The sequence below is a fragment of the Nelumbo nucifera genome, chromosome 3 (assembly GCF_055504915.1).
Source record: "Nelumbo nucifera cultivar China Antique chromosome 3, China Antique-T2T, whole genome shotgun sequence".
Lineage (NCBI taxonomy): Eukaryota > Viridiplantae > Streptophyta > Magnoliopsida > Proteales > Nelumbonaceae > Nelumbo > Nelumbo nucifera.
The window spans coordinates 78825440-78843894 of NC_142651.1; the positions used below are offsets into that span (position 1 = coordinate 78825440).

Genomic DNA, 18455 nt, shown 5'->3' on the forward strand with positions numbered 1-18455 from the left:
CCCATGGAGAATTTACAATTTCTTCATGCTTAAAAGGTACTAGAAGTTGAAAACCCAGGAACATCTAATATGGGTGTGATTGATGGAGAGCTGTATCGAAAGCACTAGTGGAAATAGAAAATTATTCCTCCTCATGTCAAGATTTTCATTTGGAGAGTATTGCATGATTCATTACCCACTAAAGGCAGCCTAGCTAAACACCGGGTTATAAATGAGATGGAGTGCCCGCTTTGTGGCGGCAATGAGGAGAATTTGGAACATGTTCTGATTTCTTGCCTTGCTGTCTCGCCGATCTGGTTTGGTTCCACTTTAGGTATGCGCATGGACTGTAATTCGAGCAAAAGGATAGCGCAGAGGTTAGCTGAGTGGTGGAAAATGGACCTAACTCAGCAAGGACGACATGTCCTTTTGAATGCAGTTGTACTGATGTGGTTCATATAGTGGCATCGAAACAAGAAGGTGTTTGAACATCAACCATTCAATCCCCAGTCGGTTCTCATTAGAGCACAAGCCTACACCAACTCCATTCTTCAAACAAGTTGAAGCTCACCTCCCCCACTGAATGAACAGAAGTTGTTTGAAAATGTCCCAAGACAATGGATTAAACCTCCCCAGAACTGCATAAAAATTAATGTTGATAGAACTACGAGTACTGAGGCTACGGGGATTGGTATTGTGCTCCATGACCACAATGGCTCTCACATGTTTTCTAGAGCAATCCCCTTGCAGCCATGCACATCACTTGAAGCGGAAGCCTTGTCTTTCCTCTATGGACTGGAATTCACAGTGGAATTAAATCAAAATAATGTGATTATTGAAGGTGATGCTTCAGTTATAGTTCAGCTTCTGTACTGGAAACACTTCATCCACCGTGGAAAATCAGCTCCCTAATCGTGCACTGCAGAAGCTATATTTCACGCCTTCCAATTATCTCGGTTTCTTTAGTTAGGAGGACTGCTAACAGGTGACCCATTGCTTAGCGTGTCGGGCTTTATCTTGTAACAGGCCACGTACTTGATCTCTCTGCCCTGAAGTGACTACTCTCTTGTACCCTCCTCTGATATTACTGATTAGGGGTAGTGACATTCAAGGGCCTCAACTTTCAAGTATGGAATTTTAGTATTTTGAACTTTTAAAAATACACACTTGAGTAACGCCGATAAAACTAGCATTATAGTGAAGGTAAAATTACAAAAAAGTCCATATTTAGATTTTCTTTTCCATTGTTCTTGTTGTTCCATTCAAATGCTTTTATTCTTTGTTGAAAAGAAGTACAGAGATGGTTTTATATGAATAAAAGAGTAAAATAAAGGTTCAACAAACAAAAGAGAATCTAAATTCATTGTATTGTTAGTTTTACCATGGTTGGACTTAAGTGTATATTTCTAAAAGGTAAGGATACTAAAATAGTAAAATGTTGCACTTGAAAGTTCAAAGCCATAAATGTCACTATCCCCAAAGTAAAAGGTACTTATTTATAATTTAGTCAAATTTTTTCCACACCCCAAAGCTTAAGAATTATCAATTTATGACCTGACCCGATTTGACACAGAAATTTATAGATTCAGTTAACTATTTTCTTTCATGCCCAGCCTAGTCCAGACTCCAGACCTGCACATAATTCGGACCGGGCTGGGGCAAAAATCCCTAGGCCCGTTCAGCCCAGCACAGAAAATTCCGGTCCCAGGCAACCATTTTCTTTCATGCCCACTCAGCCCGGACCTGGACCCGCACAAAGCCCTCACATAATGTGGGACGGGTTGCCTGGCTGGTGCCAAGAAAACCCTAAGCCACTCAGCCAGGTCCGACCCAAAAGAAATGTGCAACTATTGAAGTCCTCAGCGAAGGTGACTACTGAGACTACAGAATAAAGATAGACTTCGGCGGCGGAAGGCAAGTCCAACTGCCCAAGAGTTCAGTTTTGAGGATCTGTCCATCAGTCGATTCTGAACTTCTGTGTGTTGGTGACAAAAGATGGGAAACAGAGAAGTTATCGGCGATAAATGGTCAATGAGGATCCTGAGGTTCTGTGCGATTGGAAGTGCCATATGTTCGTATTGGTGCTATCATAAGACATCTCAGTAGGAACTCTACTTCAGCATCTTGGCTTCTTCATTTGATACTGATACTTGTCAGCCATTACTGCTTTAGGCTTGTGGATGGTCGGTGTAGAAAGACAGACCCAGAACAGGCAACGGATGATGGCTGAAAGTTTGAGGGCGATGGACTCAGGCGAAGATAGCCAATCTAGTGGCGAGGATGTTTGAGAGCTAAGACATCTGAATGTCGAGATATCGCTTAAATTCCTTTTTCACTGTTTCCTGTTATCCTCTTAACCGGAAACTTTCTTCTAGGTAAAATTGTTCGTTGTTCTTGATACGGAAATTATCAATTAGAAACATCTTATCTGCGTTTCCTGAAAATTTTCTGTACTGTTTTATGATGGCCGGTTGGAATGAATAGCAGAATAAGCGAATGTGATGATAAATCACATCCTTGTTTCTTTTTTCTGACATCGAAGGTAGATCTTTGGGCATACGGGTTTTCTCTCATGGATTAGTTTATTTGCCAACATCACTTCTATTGGGTACAGTTATTTGATTTCCTCCTCTACTATTGTCTATTGGTCATGTTCTAATATCCTGGCATTTGTCTTATTTTGGTCTCTCTCTCGTGTAACAAAGGGATCAATATATACAATTTTAGTGTTGGTGGTTATGAAGATTAATAAACTTCACACAATATTACATATTTTTGAACCTATAAAGATGAGGTGTTTAGCTTGCCCTAAAGTGTAATCTCCACATGTATTTTAATGCCTGAGTTCCTGACTGATTGAATGGATATCTTCAACTGACTGGCTCAGGACATGGAGGGATGAGCTGCTTTGGAACGTAAACCCATCAAACTCCTTGAAGGGGTTGTTAGACTGTAACCTCCTTTTGAAGAGGCTGATACTATAGTAATTCTATGGGAAGAAGTTTCAAGTTTGTGGAGATCACATGCAATTGAAACCTGTTCCTCTTCAACTTAACTCAAGGACTGGGGAAATTGTAGGGGAAATTTTTGAGAGCCTCAAGAAATGTGCATCCATGAAATTGTTGAAGCAGGTCCATGCTCCTATAATCACAAGTGGTCTCCACCATGAAAATTATCTTTCTGTCAAACTTTTATCTTTGAGTACCAAAGTGTTGGCAAATATTGATTATGCCCGTAAAATCTTTGATTGTTCTATGGGCACAGCGAATGTGTTTCTATGGACTGCCATGATAACAGCTTATTCAAGAAATCAGTCTCAAGCTACAGTAGAAGCTATTCTGATATACAAGAAGATGCAGAGGCATATGATAGAACCGAACAGTTATACACTGTCATCTGTTCTCAAAGCATGTTCCATTTTGTCAGCTGTTCAAGAAGGCAACCAGATTCATGTTCATGCTCTTAAACTGGGACTGAATACCAACATCTATGTGCAAACAACGCTGATGGACATGTATGCCAAGTTTGGCTGCATTGAAGCAGCAGTGCATTTGTTTGAAACTTCATGTGAGAGAAATCTTGTGATGTGTAATGCCATGATTATGTGCTATGGAAAAGCTGGAAATGTTGAAGCTGCCAGAGAAATATTTGACAAAATGACTCAAAGGGATTCAATTTCATGGACTTCCATGATCTCTAGTTACACTAATCATGGAAACATGCAAGCCGCACAGGAACTTTTTGATCAAATGTGTTTGAGGGATGTGTCTTGTTGGAATGCATTGATTAGAGGTTATGCTCACAGTGGAGATGGTGAAAGAGCTTTGCTACTTTTCAATGAGATGAAACTGGAGAATGTGGAACCCAATCAGGTAACCATGGCTGTTATTATTTCAGTCTGTGGATGCATTGGAGCTTTGGAGAAAGGAAAACAAATACATGAGTACATAAAAGACTGTAGTGGAATGGAAATGAATATCTACATGTTCAATGCTTTAATTGACATGTATGCCAAATGTGGGAGTCTTGATGATGCTTATCGAGTGTTCTGTGAGATGCCCTACAAGGATGTAGTGACTTATAATGCAATGATTCTAGGTTTTGCTAAACATGGGCATGCGGAAGATTCCCTGAAACTTTTTTCAGAGTTGTTAGTTGGTGGTTTGAAGCCAGATGCAGTTACCCTTTTGGGTATCTTAACTGCATGTAGCCATGCTGGCCTGCTAGGTATGGGTAATGAATGGTTCAGTTGCATGACCAGGGATTACAAAATAGAGCCTTCGGTTGATCACTATGCTTGCATGGTTGATCTCCTTGGCCGTGCAGGATTCATTGAGGAGGCTTATCAGTTGATAAAAACAATGAAACTGGAACCTCATGCTGGTGTGTGGGGGGCCTTGCTTAGGGCATGCAAGACTTGTTGCAATATTGAAATTGGTGAAATTGCCGCAAGAAAGCTTTTCATAGTTGAGCCAGAGAATCCTGCAAACTATGTGCTGTTGTCTAACATTTATGCTAGGTCCAATAGGTGGGATGATGTTGCAAAGGTCCGGCATTGGATGAGTAAAAGAGGAATAGCCAAAGCATCAGGATACAGTTGGATTGAGGTTGATAAACTTGTCCACAAATTCTTAGCAGGAGACACAAGTCATCCACAATACAGGCATATCCATGCAACATTGAAAAATCTGTCTTTGCAATTGATATTGGATTATGGGTATGGTCCGAGTTAATTTTATCCAAGCAGGATTCTTTTCTTATCAGTAAAAATATATTTTATTTATAATTAAGGATGAAACAAATTAGTACAACTAGGTGGTGGGAGTGTTATTCCCAATTGAGCACACTTTTCTGTCCCACGTTACAAAGCTGCCCAAAATAGTTGATGCCTCAGTGCCCCTTGTTTGGCAAGGGTATCAGCTAGCCCATTTGCACTCATTCTGACCCATTTGGAATCAGCCTCTACATCTTTTGCAATCTTTTCCACTTCCCTAATCACATGTTTGAAAGTCCAAGGGGTAAGTCTGTTGCTGACTTTCTTCTAGCCCATGAAATGACCACTTTTGAGTCTCCTTCCACCTCAATATGCCTAAATTCCAACTGTTTAGCTAGTTTCAAACCTTGTAGCAATGCCCACAGTTCAGCCTTCAATGAATTTCTGGTGCCAATCAGTCCTGAGAACAAAGCCAATATCCTCCTTTTAGAATTTCTGATTACTCCTATACCTGACAATCCCAGATTTCCAAGGGAGCTCCCATCAAAATTCAGTTTGATTTTGTTGCCTTCTGGAGGTGTCCACTCCACCCTTACTTTCTCTTTCACTCTCAAAGACTGTGCTACTTAGGTCCAAGTTTTTAGGATGTCGATGACTGAGAAAACTTGGAAGCTATCCAAGGATTTTACCCAGTGAGATACTTTCACCTTTATGATGTCTATCACTTCCTCTACTGTTCTGCTTTTCTCCAAGAAGATCCTCTTATTCCTTTATTCCCACGCCATCCAGCATACTGCTGCCTTCAAAGCTCTCCACATTACCACCCCTCTTTTCTTTGGTTGCCTTAAGAAGTCAGGGTTGAAAAGGCCTACCACATCTTGAGGGGTAACCCACCTGCAGCCAAAGAGAACACAAGAAAACTCCCAAATTTGATGCACAAATGTGCAGGATATTAATAAATGAGATAGGGTCTCACCACTTTCTTTACAGAGAGAGCACATTTGAGGAGAAAGGCAGGCATGTGGCATTCTTCTCTGCCGTATACCACAAATACATTACCAAGGAAGATTTCCCAACAGAGAGCTTGAATTTTCGGGGAGATAGGCTTACTCCAAATTTCTTTCACAGGGAAATCCCCAAACTAGGTGAGGCAAGTACTCTAAAGAAAGAAGAACAAGTAAAAAGACCATCTAAAGAACCTACTCATATTCTAGAGTCCTCCATGGACAGGTCCAAACAAACTTGCCCTAGCAGGTCCAGCAACTGGATTAAGGAATCTAGAACAAGTAAAAGCATCACACTCATTTTCCCTTAAACCCCTTCTGAAACCCAAATTCGAGTTTACACCCAAGCAAGAGTCTTGAACTCTGGATAAGGGAATTATATGCTTTTGTTATTTTAGATTATGATTATAATTATATCAGCTAAGTTTAGGTTGCATAGATCCAGCGATGGATGGCCTTTTGGGCTTTTGATTAGAAAGATCATTGTTGGGGATTGTGTATGCTGATTTGCAAGGATACACCCAAATGTGTAATGTTTTTCTCTTTTTGTTTTTCTTTTTTTTTTCTTGATTAAATCTCAGATGCTTCCTAATTATACATATATTGTAGAAAGAGGTTCTTTCTTCTTCATCCACCTATACTATAGCTGAGGATTTTTTAAACCCAACTTGATTGTGCACAGGTCTAGATGGTTCTCATAGACAACAAAGAATGTAAATCTGAATCTAAATTCATTTGAATGTGGAACAAAGTTTGAGTTTTTGGGTCACTGCAATGGAGAATGATATCTCTGGTGTAAGGAGCGGGCAGGCTGTATGTTATCCCAAGTCTTAAAAGTTGACAAAGGACATGTGCTGGACTTGCTTGTATTTAATTAAATTTCTTAATCCCTTACAGTTATTTAATGAAATAATTTGAACAGAACCCTTCTATTGGGTTTAAAGAAACTAAATTCATCCCCTTTAATCTGTATGTGTAATCATATATCTGTCTGGTAGATAGCAGATACATCTAGACAGGTTTTTAGGCACTCTTGAGTTTTTTTAGAATCTGCTTTCTGCTAGTTTACCAGGGAAATCCATTTTCTGAACTTTGTGTGCCAAACACCTATGTCGTTTTACATCTCCATGATACATGTGGAAAAGTTTATAATACTAATCTATTTCAGGTTTTCCTAAAACACCATGTTAGAAACTACTTTTTTCATTGTTGGGCACCTGCAAACATCAGCATCCTTATTAAAATAGATTGATTTTTATGGAGCGGAGTCTTTTTAGAAGAGGTGATGAGTTTAATGGGTCTTAGGGAGAAATGGAGAAGCTGGGTGTTTGCAAGTGTTTCCTCAGTGTCTTTCTCGGTGTTAGTTAATGGAGTTTCTACTGAATTTTTTGGGTCTTCAAGGGTATTAAGAAAAGGGGACCCATTATCTCCATTACATTTTGTATTGGTGGTGGAAGTGTTGAGTAGGCTGTTAAACAAAGGTGTGGAGGCAGGTTTGTTTAGGGGCTTTGAGGTGGGGAGAGAGAGGTTGAATATTTTTCATATACAATATGCTGATGATATGTTGATCTTTGTGGATGCATCAGCAGAACAAGTGCTGAAATTGAGGGGGGTCCTCAAAGGTTTTGAAGTGCTATCCGGGTTGAAAATTAATTTAAACTAAAGTGTTATGATTGGGGTAGGAAATGTGCAGCAGGGAACTATGGAAAAGTGTGCAGCTTCATTGAGCTGTTTGATAGGTGAATTCCCTACCTATTGGCGCAAAAGCTTCAGCCCTATCTACATGGCTGCTGGTTTTGGATATAACTGAGCAAAGGCTAGCAGGGTGGAAGGGGAAATATTTGTCATTTGGGGGGAAGGTTACATCATTTAAAGCGTCTTTTCAAGTTGTCGTTAAAAGTTTCTGTGGTGGTGAGTCAAGAAATTGAAAGGCTTCAGAAGGATTTATATGGAATGTTAAAATGGCTCAAAAAAAGTTTCATTTGGTGAGATGGGAGTGGGTGTGTAGGGCAAAGGAGGATGGAGGTTTGGGGATGGGTGAGGACTTTCAATCAAGCTGTTTTGGGGAAATGGGTATGGAGGTTTGTGTGGGAGGGGGAGGCTTTGTGGAGGAGGGTTATAGCTTGTAAGTATGGAGTGTTGGATCTTGGGTGGACCCGAGGGAGGTTAACTCTTCTTATGGGGTGAGTATATGGAAAGGAATTATGATTTTTTTTTTTGATAAATGAAGGAATTATGAAATTTCAATCAGCTGTAAATTCTTGTGTATTTTGGAAAGTGAGGAATGTCTCTAGCATCAGATTTTGGAAAGTTGAATGGTTAAGTGTGGGGAAGTTGTTAGATGTCTGTCCAAGACTGTACAGGAACAGGGGGAGGTGTGCTGGTGTCCCAACATCAGAAGGCCTTTGCTTGATAGGGAAATGGAAGAGTGTGTGGTGTTGTTATCTCGACTGCAGGGTACGGTGATTCATCTAGAGGCCCTGGATGCTAGATGGTGGAAGGGAAATAAAAGTTGCAAGTTTTCCATAAAATCCTGGCTGAAAATCAGATAGAGAGACATCATGTCAGAGGAGTGTGGGGCAACCCAATTCCTCCTAAAGTGGAGGCTTCTGCTTGGCTGGTGGTGATGGACAGCATTCTTAGTCAGGATCATTTGGAGAAAAGAGGCTTCATCTTTGCAAATAGATGTGCCTTGTGTGAAAGTGATGCTGCAAATGTTATCCATTTGATGGTTGACTGTATATGCAGTGCATGCATTTGGTTCTTTTTCTTTTGTCTCTTCAAGATGGGGAGATGAGAGCCTTGATTTCCCAAAGAAATCTTTGAGAAGTAACCATTGTTGAATGGTAGCAAGAAAGAAAAAATCTTGTGGAGTTATATCCCTTTTGCAATTTTTTTTTTTGACAAGTAAACAAAGTATTTATTGAATCTCAATGAGAGTAGGCATTACAAGCTGATAAGCCACGAAGAAGCCAGCGTATTCCTCGGCCAAATCCACGGTTCATGGACTAAGTCATGGCAGCAACAACCAGTCTTTAGTTGTCAGTTATCTTTGCTTCCACTAGATTTATGGATTCCTATTTTCCAGCAAGTTATTTTGGTTATGTACTTAGTGGTATTCTAGGATGTAAATACTCGTAGTAGTGGTCTGATTTTTAGGAAGAAGTTGTCAGTTATTCCTTGTATATATTTCCCTTTGATGAATGAAAGAGGGCAGAGAAAATTTATCCCAAAACCTTGAGGTCTGTTCTCACCCTAAGAGAGCAATTTACTTCTTGCGCTTCTGACTGGGACCTATCATTGGTATCAGAGCGCCAGGTTAAGATGTCTAATAAAGAGCGAATTGAGAGCTTGGAAAAGGGGCTAGGTGGAGTTCAAGACGGTCTAGAAAGATTAGAGATTGGAATGGCAGATAAGATCAAGCGGTTAGAAGATGCCATCAGTAAGTTGTCCGATGCCATCCTTTCTAACCGAAGCATCGCCTCCAACAATACTCCTGAGATGAGCACTTCTAATGAGCGTTTACAACTCACTAAAGAGGAAGGTCGTGAGAATGAAGGGGGGAAGCCAATTTTCTCCTCCAAAACGGCAAGGCTTGAGTTCCCAAAATATTCAGGTGATGATCCAACATAATGGTTTAATCGAGTAGCTCAATTTTTTGAGTTTCAGGGCACGCCAGACAATCAAAAGGTGTCTTTAGCCTCGTTCCATCTGGAAGGGGAGGCCAATCAATGGTGGCAATGGTTGCGTCGTGCATATCAAGAGGAAGGACGAGTGGTGACCTGGGAACTATTTGAGGAGGAATTATGGGCTCGTTTCGGACCAACGGAGTGTGAGGATTTTGATGAAGCCCTAACTAAGGTTCGACAGGTTGGGTCCCTGCGTGACTACCAAAAAGAGTTTGAAAGATTGGGCAACCGGGTGCATGGATGGTCGCAAAAAGCACTTGTGGGATCGTTCATGGGTGGGTTGCTGCCTGAAATTGCTGAAGGGATACGCATGTTTAGACCAAAGACGTTGAAAGGAGCGATAAGCTTGGCGCGCATGAAGGAAGATCAATTGCAGCGGCAGCGACGATTCTCACGACAACCGTTATCGGCTCACACTTCGCTGTCATCGCTGTCAACTACAAAGGCTGCACCTGTTAAGAAACTTTCATGGGATGAAATGCAAAGGAGACGTGCACAAGGACTATGCTTCAATTGCGATGAAAAATTTTTTGCAGGTCATAGATGCAAGGGCCCTCAACTTCTTTTGTTGGAAGGTGGTTTCGAGGAAGAAGCTAAAGAAGACATCAACGTAACCGACACCGATCTTCCTTGCAACCCCGAGATTTCCTGACCTGAACCTTGGGGACAAGGTTCCACTTGGAAGGGGGGGTAATGCTAAGCCACGAAGAAGCCAGCGTATTCCTCGGCCAAATCCACGGTTCATGGACTAAGTCATGGCAGAAACAACCAGTCCTTAGTTGTCAGTTATCTCTGCTTCCACTAGATTTATGGATTCCTATTTTCCAGCAAGTTATTTTGGTTATGTACTTAGTGGTATTCTAGGATGTAAATACTCGTAGTAGTGGTCTGATTTTTAGGAAGAAGTTGTCAGTTATTCCTTGTATATATTTCCCTTTGATGAATGAAAGAGGGCAGAGAAAATTTATCCCAAAACCTTGAGGTCTGTTCTCACCCTAAGAGAGCAATTTACTTCTTGCGCTTCTGACTGGGACCTATCACAAGCATCCTGCAGAGAGGCACAAGGTGTTACCTCTCACACAAAAACTTTAATAGGATAGTGACAAATATCAATAACAATTGAGCCCAATACAAACTGTCCCTATTTACCCCTTGTTTAGATAGCCCATCTGCCATAGCATTAGCTGTTCTCCTAACCCAAGAGATTTTCAAGTTCATGTTTCTGGTTAGCCATCTAAACTTTTTCATCTCATCCCTAAAGCACCAGATTATAGAACTCTGGATCCTTCAACCACCCTATCACCAATTTTGAGTCCCCCATTGGTCTCCATATTTATTAGGCCCATCTCACTTTCTATCTGTATCCCTCTTATAGCTGCAAGTAATTTGCAAGTAAAATCCCTTTTGCGATTTGTTGGGAGGTGTGGAAAGAACGAAACAGAGGAATCTTTATGAACAAGACGTAGAGCATGGAAAGACTGTGCTGTCATCGTTTGGAGATTGCTTGATTGGTTATTGATTCTTCCAGAGTTCGAGGGCCTCAAGAAGGGAGATTTTGGAGCTGATTTTAGGTCCTTGAACTTGTCTTAATTGGATCGAAAGCATATGCATCTGAAGGATGTCAGTTCTGTTTGTTTCTAGCATTTGCTTTGTATTTTGGGTGATGCCTCATCACCTATTACCTTGCACCCCTCTTCATATAATGAAATATCTTTTTTATTTATCTTCAAAACGAATAGATTGCTTTTTATTCTTTGTACTATATTCAATTACATAATTACATTAAACCAAATTACATCCAAGCCCCCCTTGTTTCCTCTAGTAGATTCTTTTATGCATTTGGCAGATTCACAGCATTTGAACTCTTTCTTCATTTAGAGTAATAATCAATCTTGAGGGCAGGATATGATCATTTTTCCAGAATAATTGTTTTCATGATGAATTAGGACTAGTGACCGAGTTTTCATTGTATTGAATTATTTTGTCACTCAGGATTATTGGCATTGGATAGAGTTGGGTCTTCTGTCAGCTGTGTTTTCTCCATCACAGAATGTGCAGGCAGACAAGCTTGGGTGATCTATATGGCTATTTATTGAAGAGACCCAAAAGTTCAAGTCAGCTGGACCAGATCCATGCTCAGATTATTGTGAGTGGGTTACACCAGGATAATTCACTAATAATGAAGCTTATAATCTCTCTCATGGCTTGTGGGAAACAAATGATTGCTTCATTAATTTTCAATCAGGTGGAGTATCCAAATGTTCTTTGGACTTCAATGATCAGAGGCTACTCATGTTATGGTCATTTTAGAGAATCTATTTTGCTTTATGCACGAATGAGACATCAGCATCTTTGCCCCAATAATTTTAGCTTCCCATTTGTGCTCAAATCTTGTGCAGGTCTCAAAGCTCTTTCTGAGGGCGAGCAGATCCATGCTGATGTTGTAAAACTGGGTTTTGTATCCGATGTTTTTGTTCAGACTTCAGTTCTGGACATGTATGTGAAATGCAGTAGAATAGAAACAGCAAAACAGGTCTTTGATGGAATGACAGTGAAAAATGTGGTTTCCTGGACTGCCATTATTGCGGGTTATTGCAGGCATGGGTTTTTGGATATGGCACAAGAGCTATTCCATGACATGCCTGTTAGAAATGTTGTCACATGGAATGCATTAATTGATGGGTTGGCTCAATTTGGGGATATAGAAAGAGCTAGGTGGTACTTTGATCATATGCCTGAGAAAAATACAGTGTCATGGACCATTATGATTGGTGGCTACTCAAGGGCAGGAGATGTGGCAAATGCAAGATTGCTATTTGATAAGATGATTGACAAAGAGGTTGTAGCATGGACAGTCATGATATCTTGTTATGTACAAAATGGGAAACCAGGGGAGGCTATCAAACTTTTCCATGAAATGCTGAGAACTAATATTATGGTGGATGAGGTCATTATGTTGGCTTTGATCTCTGCTGCTACTCAGTTGGGGAGTTTGAATGTATGTGCGTGGATAGAAAACTGCATAAGTGAATGTGGGTTTGGATCTGACATTCGTATCCTGAATGCTGTTGTAAATATGTATGTGCAGTGTGGAAACATAGAGAAGGCTTTTAATGCATTTAAAAAGATACCCAAGAAAGATGTTATATCCTACAACTCCATGATAACAGGATATGCTCACCATGGAGATGCCAACTGTGCTCTTTCTTTGTTTTCTATGATGATTGATGCCAAGATTCAGCCAAACAGTATTACATTTACTGGAATACTCACTGCGTGTGCACATAGGGGGTTGGTGGATGAGGGTCGGAGGTACTTCCATTTGATGCGTGATCTAGGTTCTATTGTACCTAAGATGGAACACTATGCATGCATGGTGGACCTCCTTGGTCGTGCTGGATTCATAGATGAGGCTCATAATCTTATTTCGAGCATGCCCATCAGGCCTGAGGCTAGCATATGGGGGGCGCTACTTGGTGCATGTAAGATACATGGGAATCTTGAGTTGGCCGAGTCTATTGCACAGAAGCTGTTTGAAATAGAGCCCGAAAACCCAGGAAACTATGCAATTCTTGCAAACATGTATGTGGAAAGGAAAATGTGGGATGCAGCAACAAGGGTGAGGATGATGATGAAAAGGAGGGGAGTGTGCAAAACACCAGGAAGCAGCTGGGCTGAAGTCTCACAACTCTTTGATTTTGGGTGTCAAATTAGAATATGAGGTACCTGATGTGCTCTCTCTCTCATGTGCGTTCATTAGCCATTAGCATGCATGTGACAATCTTTCTTGGTACAAAAGAAGAGGAGCTCTACACAAGGCAGGGGGTAGAGCAGATCCGTGGGTCATGCAACCTGATTCTTTCAATGGGCTTGGAAATGAGATCCGAGTTCATCTGATTCAGCCTACACATGAAATCTGCAAGGCAATTGGCTTCATGAAACACGAGTGAAACCGACTCTCATATTCAATCTGTCCCTTAGAGCGATAATATCTTGGATGATTGAATTGGCGGTCCAAGGGGGCTTTACTTTGGCATTGATGCAATCTATAACCTGCTTGCTATCACCCTCAATCAAGATGCCATCACAATTGATAGATTCGGCCAACTTTGGAGCATTCTTAGCTGCAAGACTCTCCCCCAAGTCTGGCCTAGTTAAAATCAACTTTGATGTTTCTATTTTAGAGAACGGGATTACCTCGGATGGCTGGTTTGCTGGAGGCTGTGAGGGCAGCATTGTTTCATATAGAGAAAGGGTTGGAGTGAAGAGAACAAAGTTGCATACATTGATTAGGGCGCCCAACTTTTATTTTTCTATTTTTGGCTTTGATAACTCTTGAACTTTGCTAAAAAAACCATTTTAGACCCTAAGGCTGTCTTTGGTTGCAATGCAAATAAATTTGCACGGATGCAAAACTATGGCAGCACAAAAGATTTGAGTGGTAAATTGACCTATTTTTGCTTCAAATTTTAGCTTATTTTGTTTGATTGCAGTACAAATGAAGTAAATTAAGACATGAAACAGAACAAAGGGATAAGTAGACTGCAGTCCACCTCAGAAATCTGAAATTAAATGGGAATTTGCATTTTTTTTCATCCCAGGATTCATCCCACCTGTATGGTGGGGCTCAGATTTCTGAGGTGTGGACTGAACAATAAAAACCCCTAAAGTAAAACACAACAAAATTAAATGGGAATTTGCATTTTTTTTATTTGCACTAGTGCAAATAAAATTGTACTGCAACCAAATGCAGCCTAAAGAATTGAAAGGGCCATTTTTGCCCTCAAACTATGATGGAAAGGTTACCTTAAGGCAAAAACAGATGATGTAAGAGGCATCATTGATAAAAATCCGAATAAAATAATTAAAGCATGCTTTTGTGGCACTACTTGAGTTTGAAAAAGCCACTTCAGGATTGGAGACCAAGAAGAAATAACTCAATGTGACTATTTAAGTCGGACAAAATGGAAGGGTGTATTTAGACTTTTGTGTGATACTAGAATACCACTCAAATTAAAAATAAATTCTATAAAACCATTGTAAGGCCACCTATGTTGTATGAAATAGAGTGATGGGCAATCAAGAAATAGCATGTTAAGAAAACAAGTAACATGTGAATGCTAAGAGGGTGAATGGAAAACTAGAAATGATTGGATGAGGAATGAAACCATCTAACAATACAATTAGAAGAAGTGAGTTGTTACAAGTGGAAGGTGCCAAAAAAAGCTAGGGGTAGACCATAAAAGATATGGGTAGTAGTAAGAAATGATTTAAGACCACCAACAACCTTAGTAGACGTGATTTGTTGTAAGTGGAAGGTGCTAAAAGAGCTAAGGGTAGACAAAAAATGTAGAAGTAGTAAGAATGATTTAAACATTAATAGTTTAGCGGTGGATATAGCTTTAAATACTTGCCTGAGAATGTTTTCTGAGATCGTTGAGAGCATTCAAGTTGGTAAGAGTTGATCCTGTTTTCTCCATTGTGTGTAGGCAGGATTGGGAATAGATTTTCCATCTTCTTGAATGGTCTGAGATGGGCACGGAAAGGTACCATCTGCATAACCAAGTAATTCAGATCCAAAGAGAGCAGGAAGAACCTGTGGTCTCCAAATCAAATAGTTATATCAGTCCAACTTTACTGTCACAAGTTGGCCAAAATTCAATGTTGAGGATGGTACATGAACAGAGAGAGTTTCTCCATTTGTCGTAGCTGTGGTAGCAAAAGAGGACGAGTTGTTGTTAAGAGATGCCATCTGGTGCTCTAATACCATAAATAAAATTAATCTAGTGAGAAGAAGAACAAACAATGTGAATTGCATTGCTGATGTTTAAATACAGGAAAGAGGAAGAGTTCGAGTGAGACTCTCCTTATTTAGGATAAAGCCTAAAACAGAGGAATAGCAAAAAGCCAGAAACTGATTCTAATGTAATTCAAATTCTACCACAATCCATATTCTAGCCAAGCCTTATATGTTAGTGCTGAGAAAAGCTCGTTCAAGTAAAACAAAAAAAACGAGGTGAGGAGGGTGAAGCGGCAATCACAGTGCTCTCCTAACGGAGCAACCACACTACCATCCTAACAAATAAAATCATACAGGTATTCCATTCCTATCAGCAAGTATACTGAGAACAAGGGTTGATTCGAGTTGAGCCAAGCTGAATACTTGGCTATTCGAGTTGGCTTGCTGAAATTGCATTAGGCTTGAGCTCGATTCGAACCAGAAATTTGAGCTTGAGCTCGACTCGGTTCAAAGCTCACAAGTTTGAGCTCGGTTCTGCTCAAATGCAAAATATACAAAAAAGTATTTTTGTAAGAATTATAAAAATTATTTGCTACTATACATAAAAAATAAAAATATTATTATATATAATAAAAATTATTTATTATGAATATGTGTATGCATATGTATATCTATAAAAATTATTATAATATATGTATAATATAATAAAAATAAGAATTATAAAAATTATTTATTATAATAAAAAAATTATTTATTTATTATGTTAGGCTCGATTAGGCTTGCGAGTCTCATGAGCTAAGCTTTACTAGGCTTAAGCTCAACTCGATTAACAAATAAACCTATAATTTATTATGTTAGGCTCGATTAGGCTTGCGAGTCTCATGAGCCGAGCTTCACTAGGCTTAAGCTCAACTCGATTAACAAATAAACCTATAATATCAGACTCGAGCTTGGCTCGAAACTCGGTTTAAACAGAGCCGAGCCGAGCTCAAATAGCTCGTGAGAAACTCGGCTTGTAGCCACTCCCGTGAGAAAATACAAAAACCTCCACTGCAGTTTCTGACAATCATAAAAACCTCCCCTATAGTTTCACTTTAGCAAAAACCTCGCTGCTATTTTTAAAACTTTGACAAAAACCTCCCTTCCGTCAATAATCATGACGAAAAACGTTAAAGAAATTATCTTTTTTTCCAAAATACCTATTATATGATCCTCGAACACTGTTCATCAACATTGTTCTTCTTGTTCAACTGCTTGCCATTAAAGCGTTGGGTTTTGCTCTTCTTCCACGGAGGTAAATCTGTTGCGCCTGCAGCCTCAGCCTCAGCCTCAGCCTCAGTCACAAGTCTTGCGTCGATGTATAACTCTCACTCCCGTCAGACGGAATTCCGATGAACTACAAACTTTGGTCGACGGATTGACCGGAACCACGAACGCAGGTCGCTGCCGATGTTGTTCTTCATCTGTGGAGCCTTCTGCAGCAAACCCAGATGATTCTTCCGGGTCTAAGATGGTGGGGATAGGGAGGCAGATCTTGCCTATACGAATGATTTTCTCGTGCGGCTAGAACATGCTGTGACTTCAGTGTGAGGAGTAGATCCGTAATCAATGAAATTGAGGGGTTGATGACAGAGATGACGAACGACGGGGCATGTGGAGGCAACACATCAACAACGGAGCTATTCCTTCGCGGGACTGGAGCGGTGCCCACGCATTGCCTATATGTCAAAAAGAACCGGCCGTTGGTGCTCGTGATCCCGATCAGAAGGAGAAGGCGAGAAGAGGGGCAGCGGAGAAGAGGGCCGTCAAAAAGAGCCGCTCGTTCATAAGATGCTTCAGACATACCTGTGCACCAGAACCAGCGCTCGAGTCTCCGAGAAAAGGGGCTGAGGAGAAGAGGGCCATCAAAGAGCTGCTCGTTCATAAGATGCTTCAGACATACCTGTGCACCAAAACCAGCGCTCGAATCTCTAAGAAGAGGGGCAGAGGAGAAGGCAAGAAGGCGTCTTCCCCTCCCCCCTTCTCTCTCACTTCTCTCTCTCTTTTTGATTTCTGTCCATTTATGATTCTATCCATCTATCTTATAGTAGTTATTGACGATAACATTGATCCATTTTATACAAACTTTTTGCAGAGTGGAATATTTAAGTGTGAGAAAAAAGCTTCTCTTTCGTAGCGTTTTTGAGGAAGTACTAATAGAACATGGCTTCGAGTTTCGACCAGTGGGAGGCGTTTTTGAGGAAGTACTAATAGAACATGGCTTTGAGTTTCGACTAATGGGAGAAGGATCCATTCTTTTCTGCCGCAGAGGAAGTTCAGGAATGAAATGCTGCATCTCAGTGAAGCGGCAAGCGTAGCTAGCCGCTACGGGCTCGAACAGGGGATCGTTCCAGGATGCTAACAGCGTGAACCATGTTATCACCATCGAAGAAATGGTGACCGGCGATGGGCTCGAACAGGGGATCGGCGTCGTTATGAACGTAGACGTTGAATGCAATTAGGGAACAAGACAGGCAGACCACGACTCCTTTTGATCAGATCCAAGGTTTCGGTTTCGTCGGGAGAGGGTGCCTTTTGCTGCGAGAAGGGTAAAACAGGTATTTGAAAGGGTAAAATATGTCAATCTCAGTAGGACCAGGAAAATCGTTAACGTATCAAAGGGTAAAATAGGTATTTGAAAAGATTTGATCATGTTTTAATGTTTTGCGTCATGATTATTGACAGAAAGGAGGTTTTTGTCAAATTTAAAAATTAGCATGGAGATTTTGCTAAAGTGAAACTATAGGGGAGGTTTTTATGATTGTCAGAAACTTCAAGGGAGGTTTTTGTATTTTACCCAAAGAAATACTCCATTCATATCGGCAACTTCTCCAAATCACCCTATGCTACAACCATGTGAAGGGGAGAAGAAGAGGAGACTTGTGCTTGGTCCCTGATGTAGGCGAATTCGGTTGGCCTATACAGGATTAACGCATGTCGACTAGAGGGCGCCAGCAAAGGCTTGCCATGAGGACGCTCGGGGTTACCCGTTGTGGACCAGGTAGACCCAATTGCAGGGCGCTGTGTGGCTCTGGCAAAACATCTCGCTAGGCCCTCGTACGACTCGCATTTGGACCATCCGAGCCTAACTATCCCCTGGCAACTCCGACTATAAATACAATGCACCCCCACAAGGTAAGGGATTCAAAACCTTTGTGATCTCTAGTGCTATCTCCTCTAAGGACTTAGCACTATCTGAGACCTCGTCTGGACCCCTCGGCTCCAGACTCATAGCCTACCTTGTACACTTACTAACTTGACCATCGGAGCCTTCGCCTCGGATTCCCACC

At 40.8% G+C, this 18455-nt stretch overlaps 1 protein-coding gene across 5 annotated transcripts; it reads left to right on the plus strand.

The window, feature by feature from the left end:
- The first annotated feature begins 1623 nt into the window (after positions 1-1623).
- LOC104588748 (putative pentatricopeptide repeat-containing protein At5g37570) lies at positions 1624-13853 on the plus strand. Of its 5 annotated transcripts, none has more exons than XM_088901603.1 (4): positions 1624-2050; positions 2152-2354; positions 2867-4696; positions 11379-13853. In XM_088901603.1, exons 3-4 carry the CDS (start codon positions 3003-3005, stop codon positions 11395-11397), a joined length of 1713 nt encoding a protein of 570 aa, XP_088757729.1. In that variant the 5' UTR covers positions 1624-2050; positions 2152-2354; positions 2867-3002; the 3' UTR covers positions 11398-13853. The 5 variants fall into 5 exon arrangements, 4 of the variants coding, with proteins under 4 accessions (XP_088757729.1, XP_010245111.1, XP_010245112.1 ...); XR_002022206.2 differs by having other exon boundaries at positions 1642-2354; positions 11379-11631; positions 11786-13853; XM_010246809.3 differs by having other exon boundaries at positions 1642-2354.
- Positions 13854-18455: the final 4602 nt, after the last annotated feature.

Bases quoted from the DNA above. Each gene is read 5' to 3' on its own strand.
- LOC104588748 (XM_088901603.1), top strand. From the start codon at position 3,003: ATGCAATTGAAACCTGTTCCTCTTCAACTTAACTCAAGGACTGGGGAA.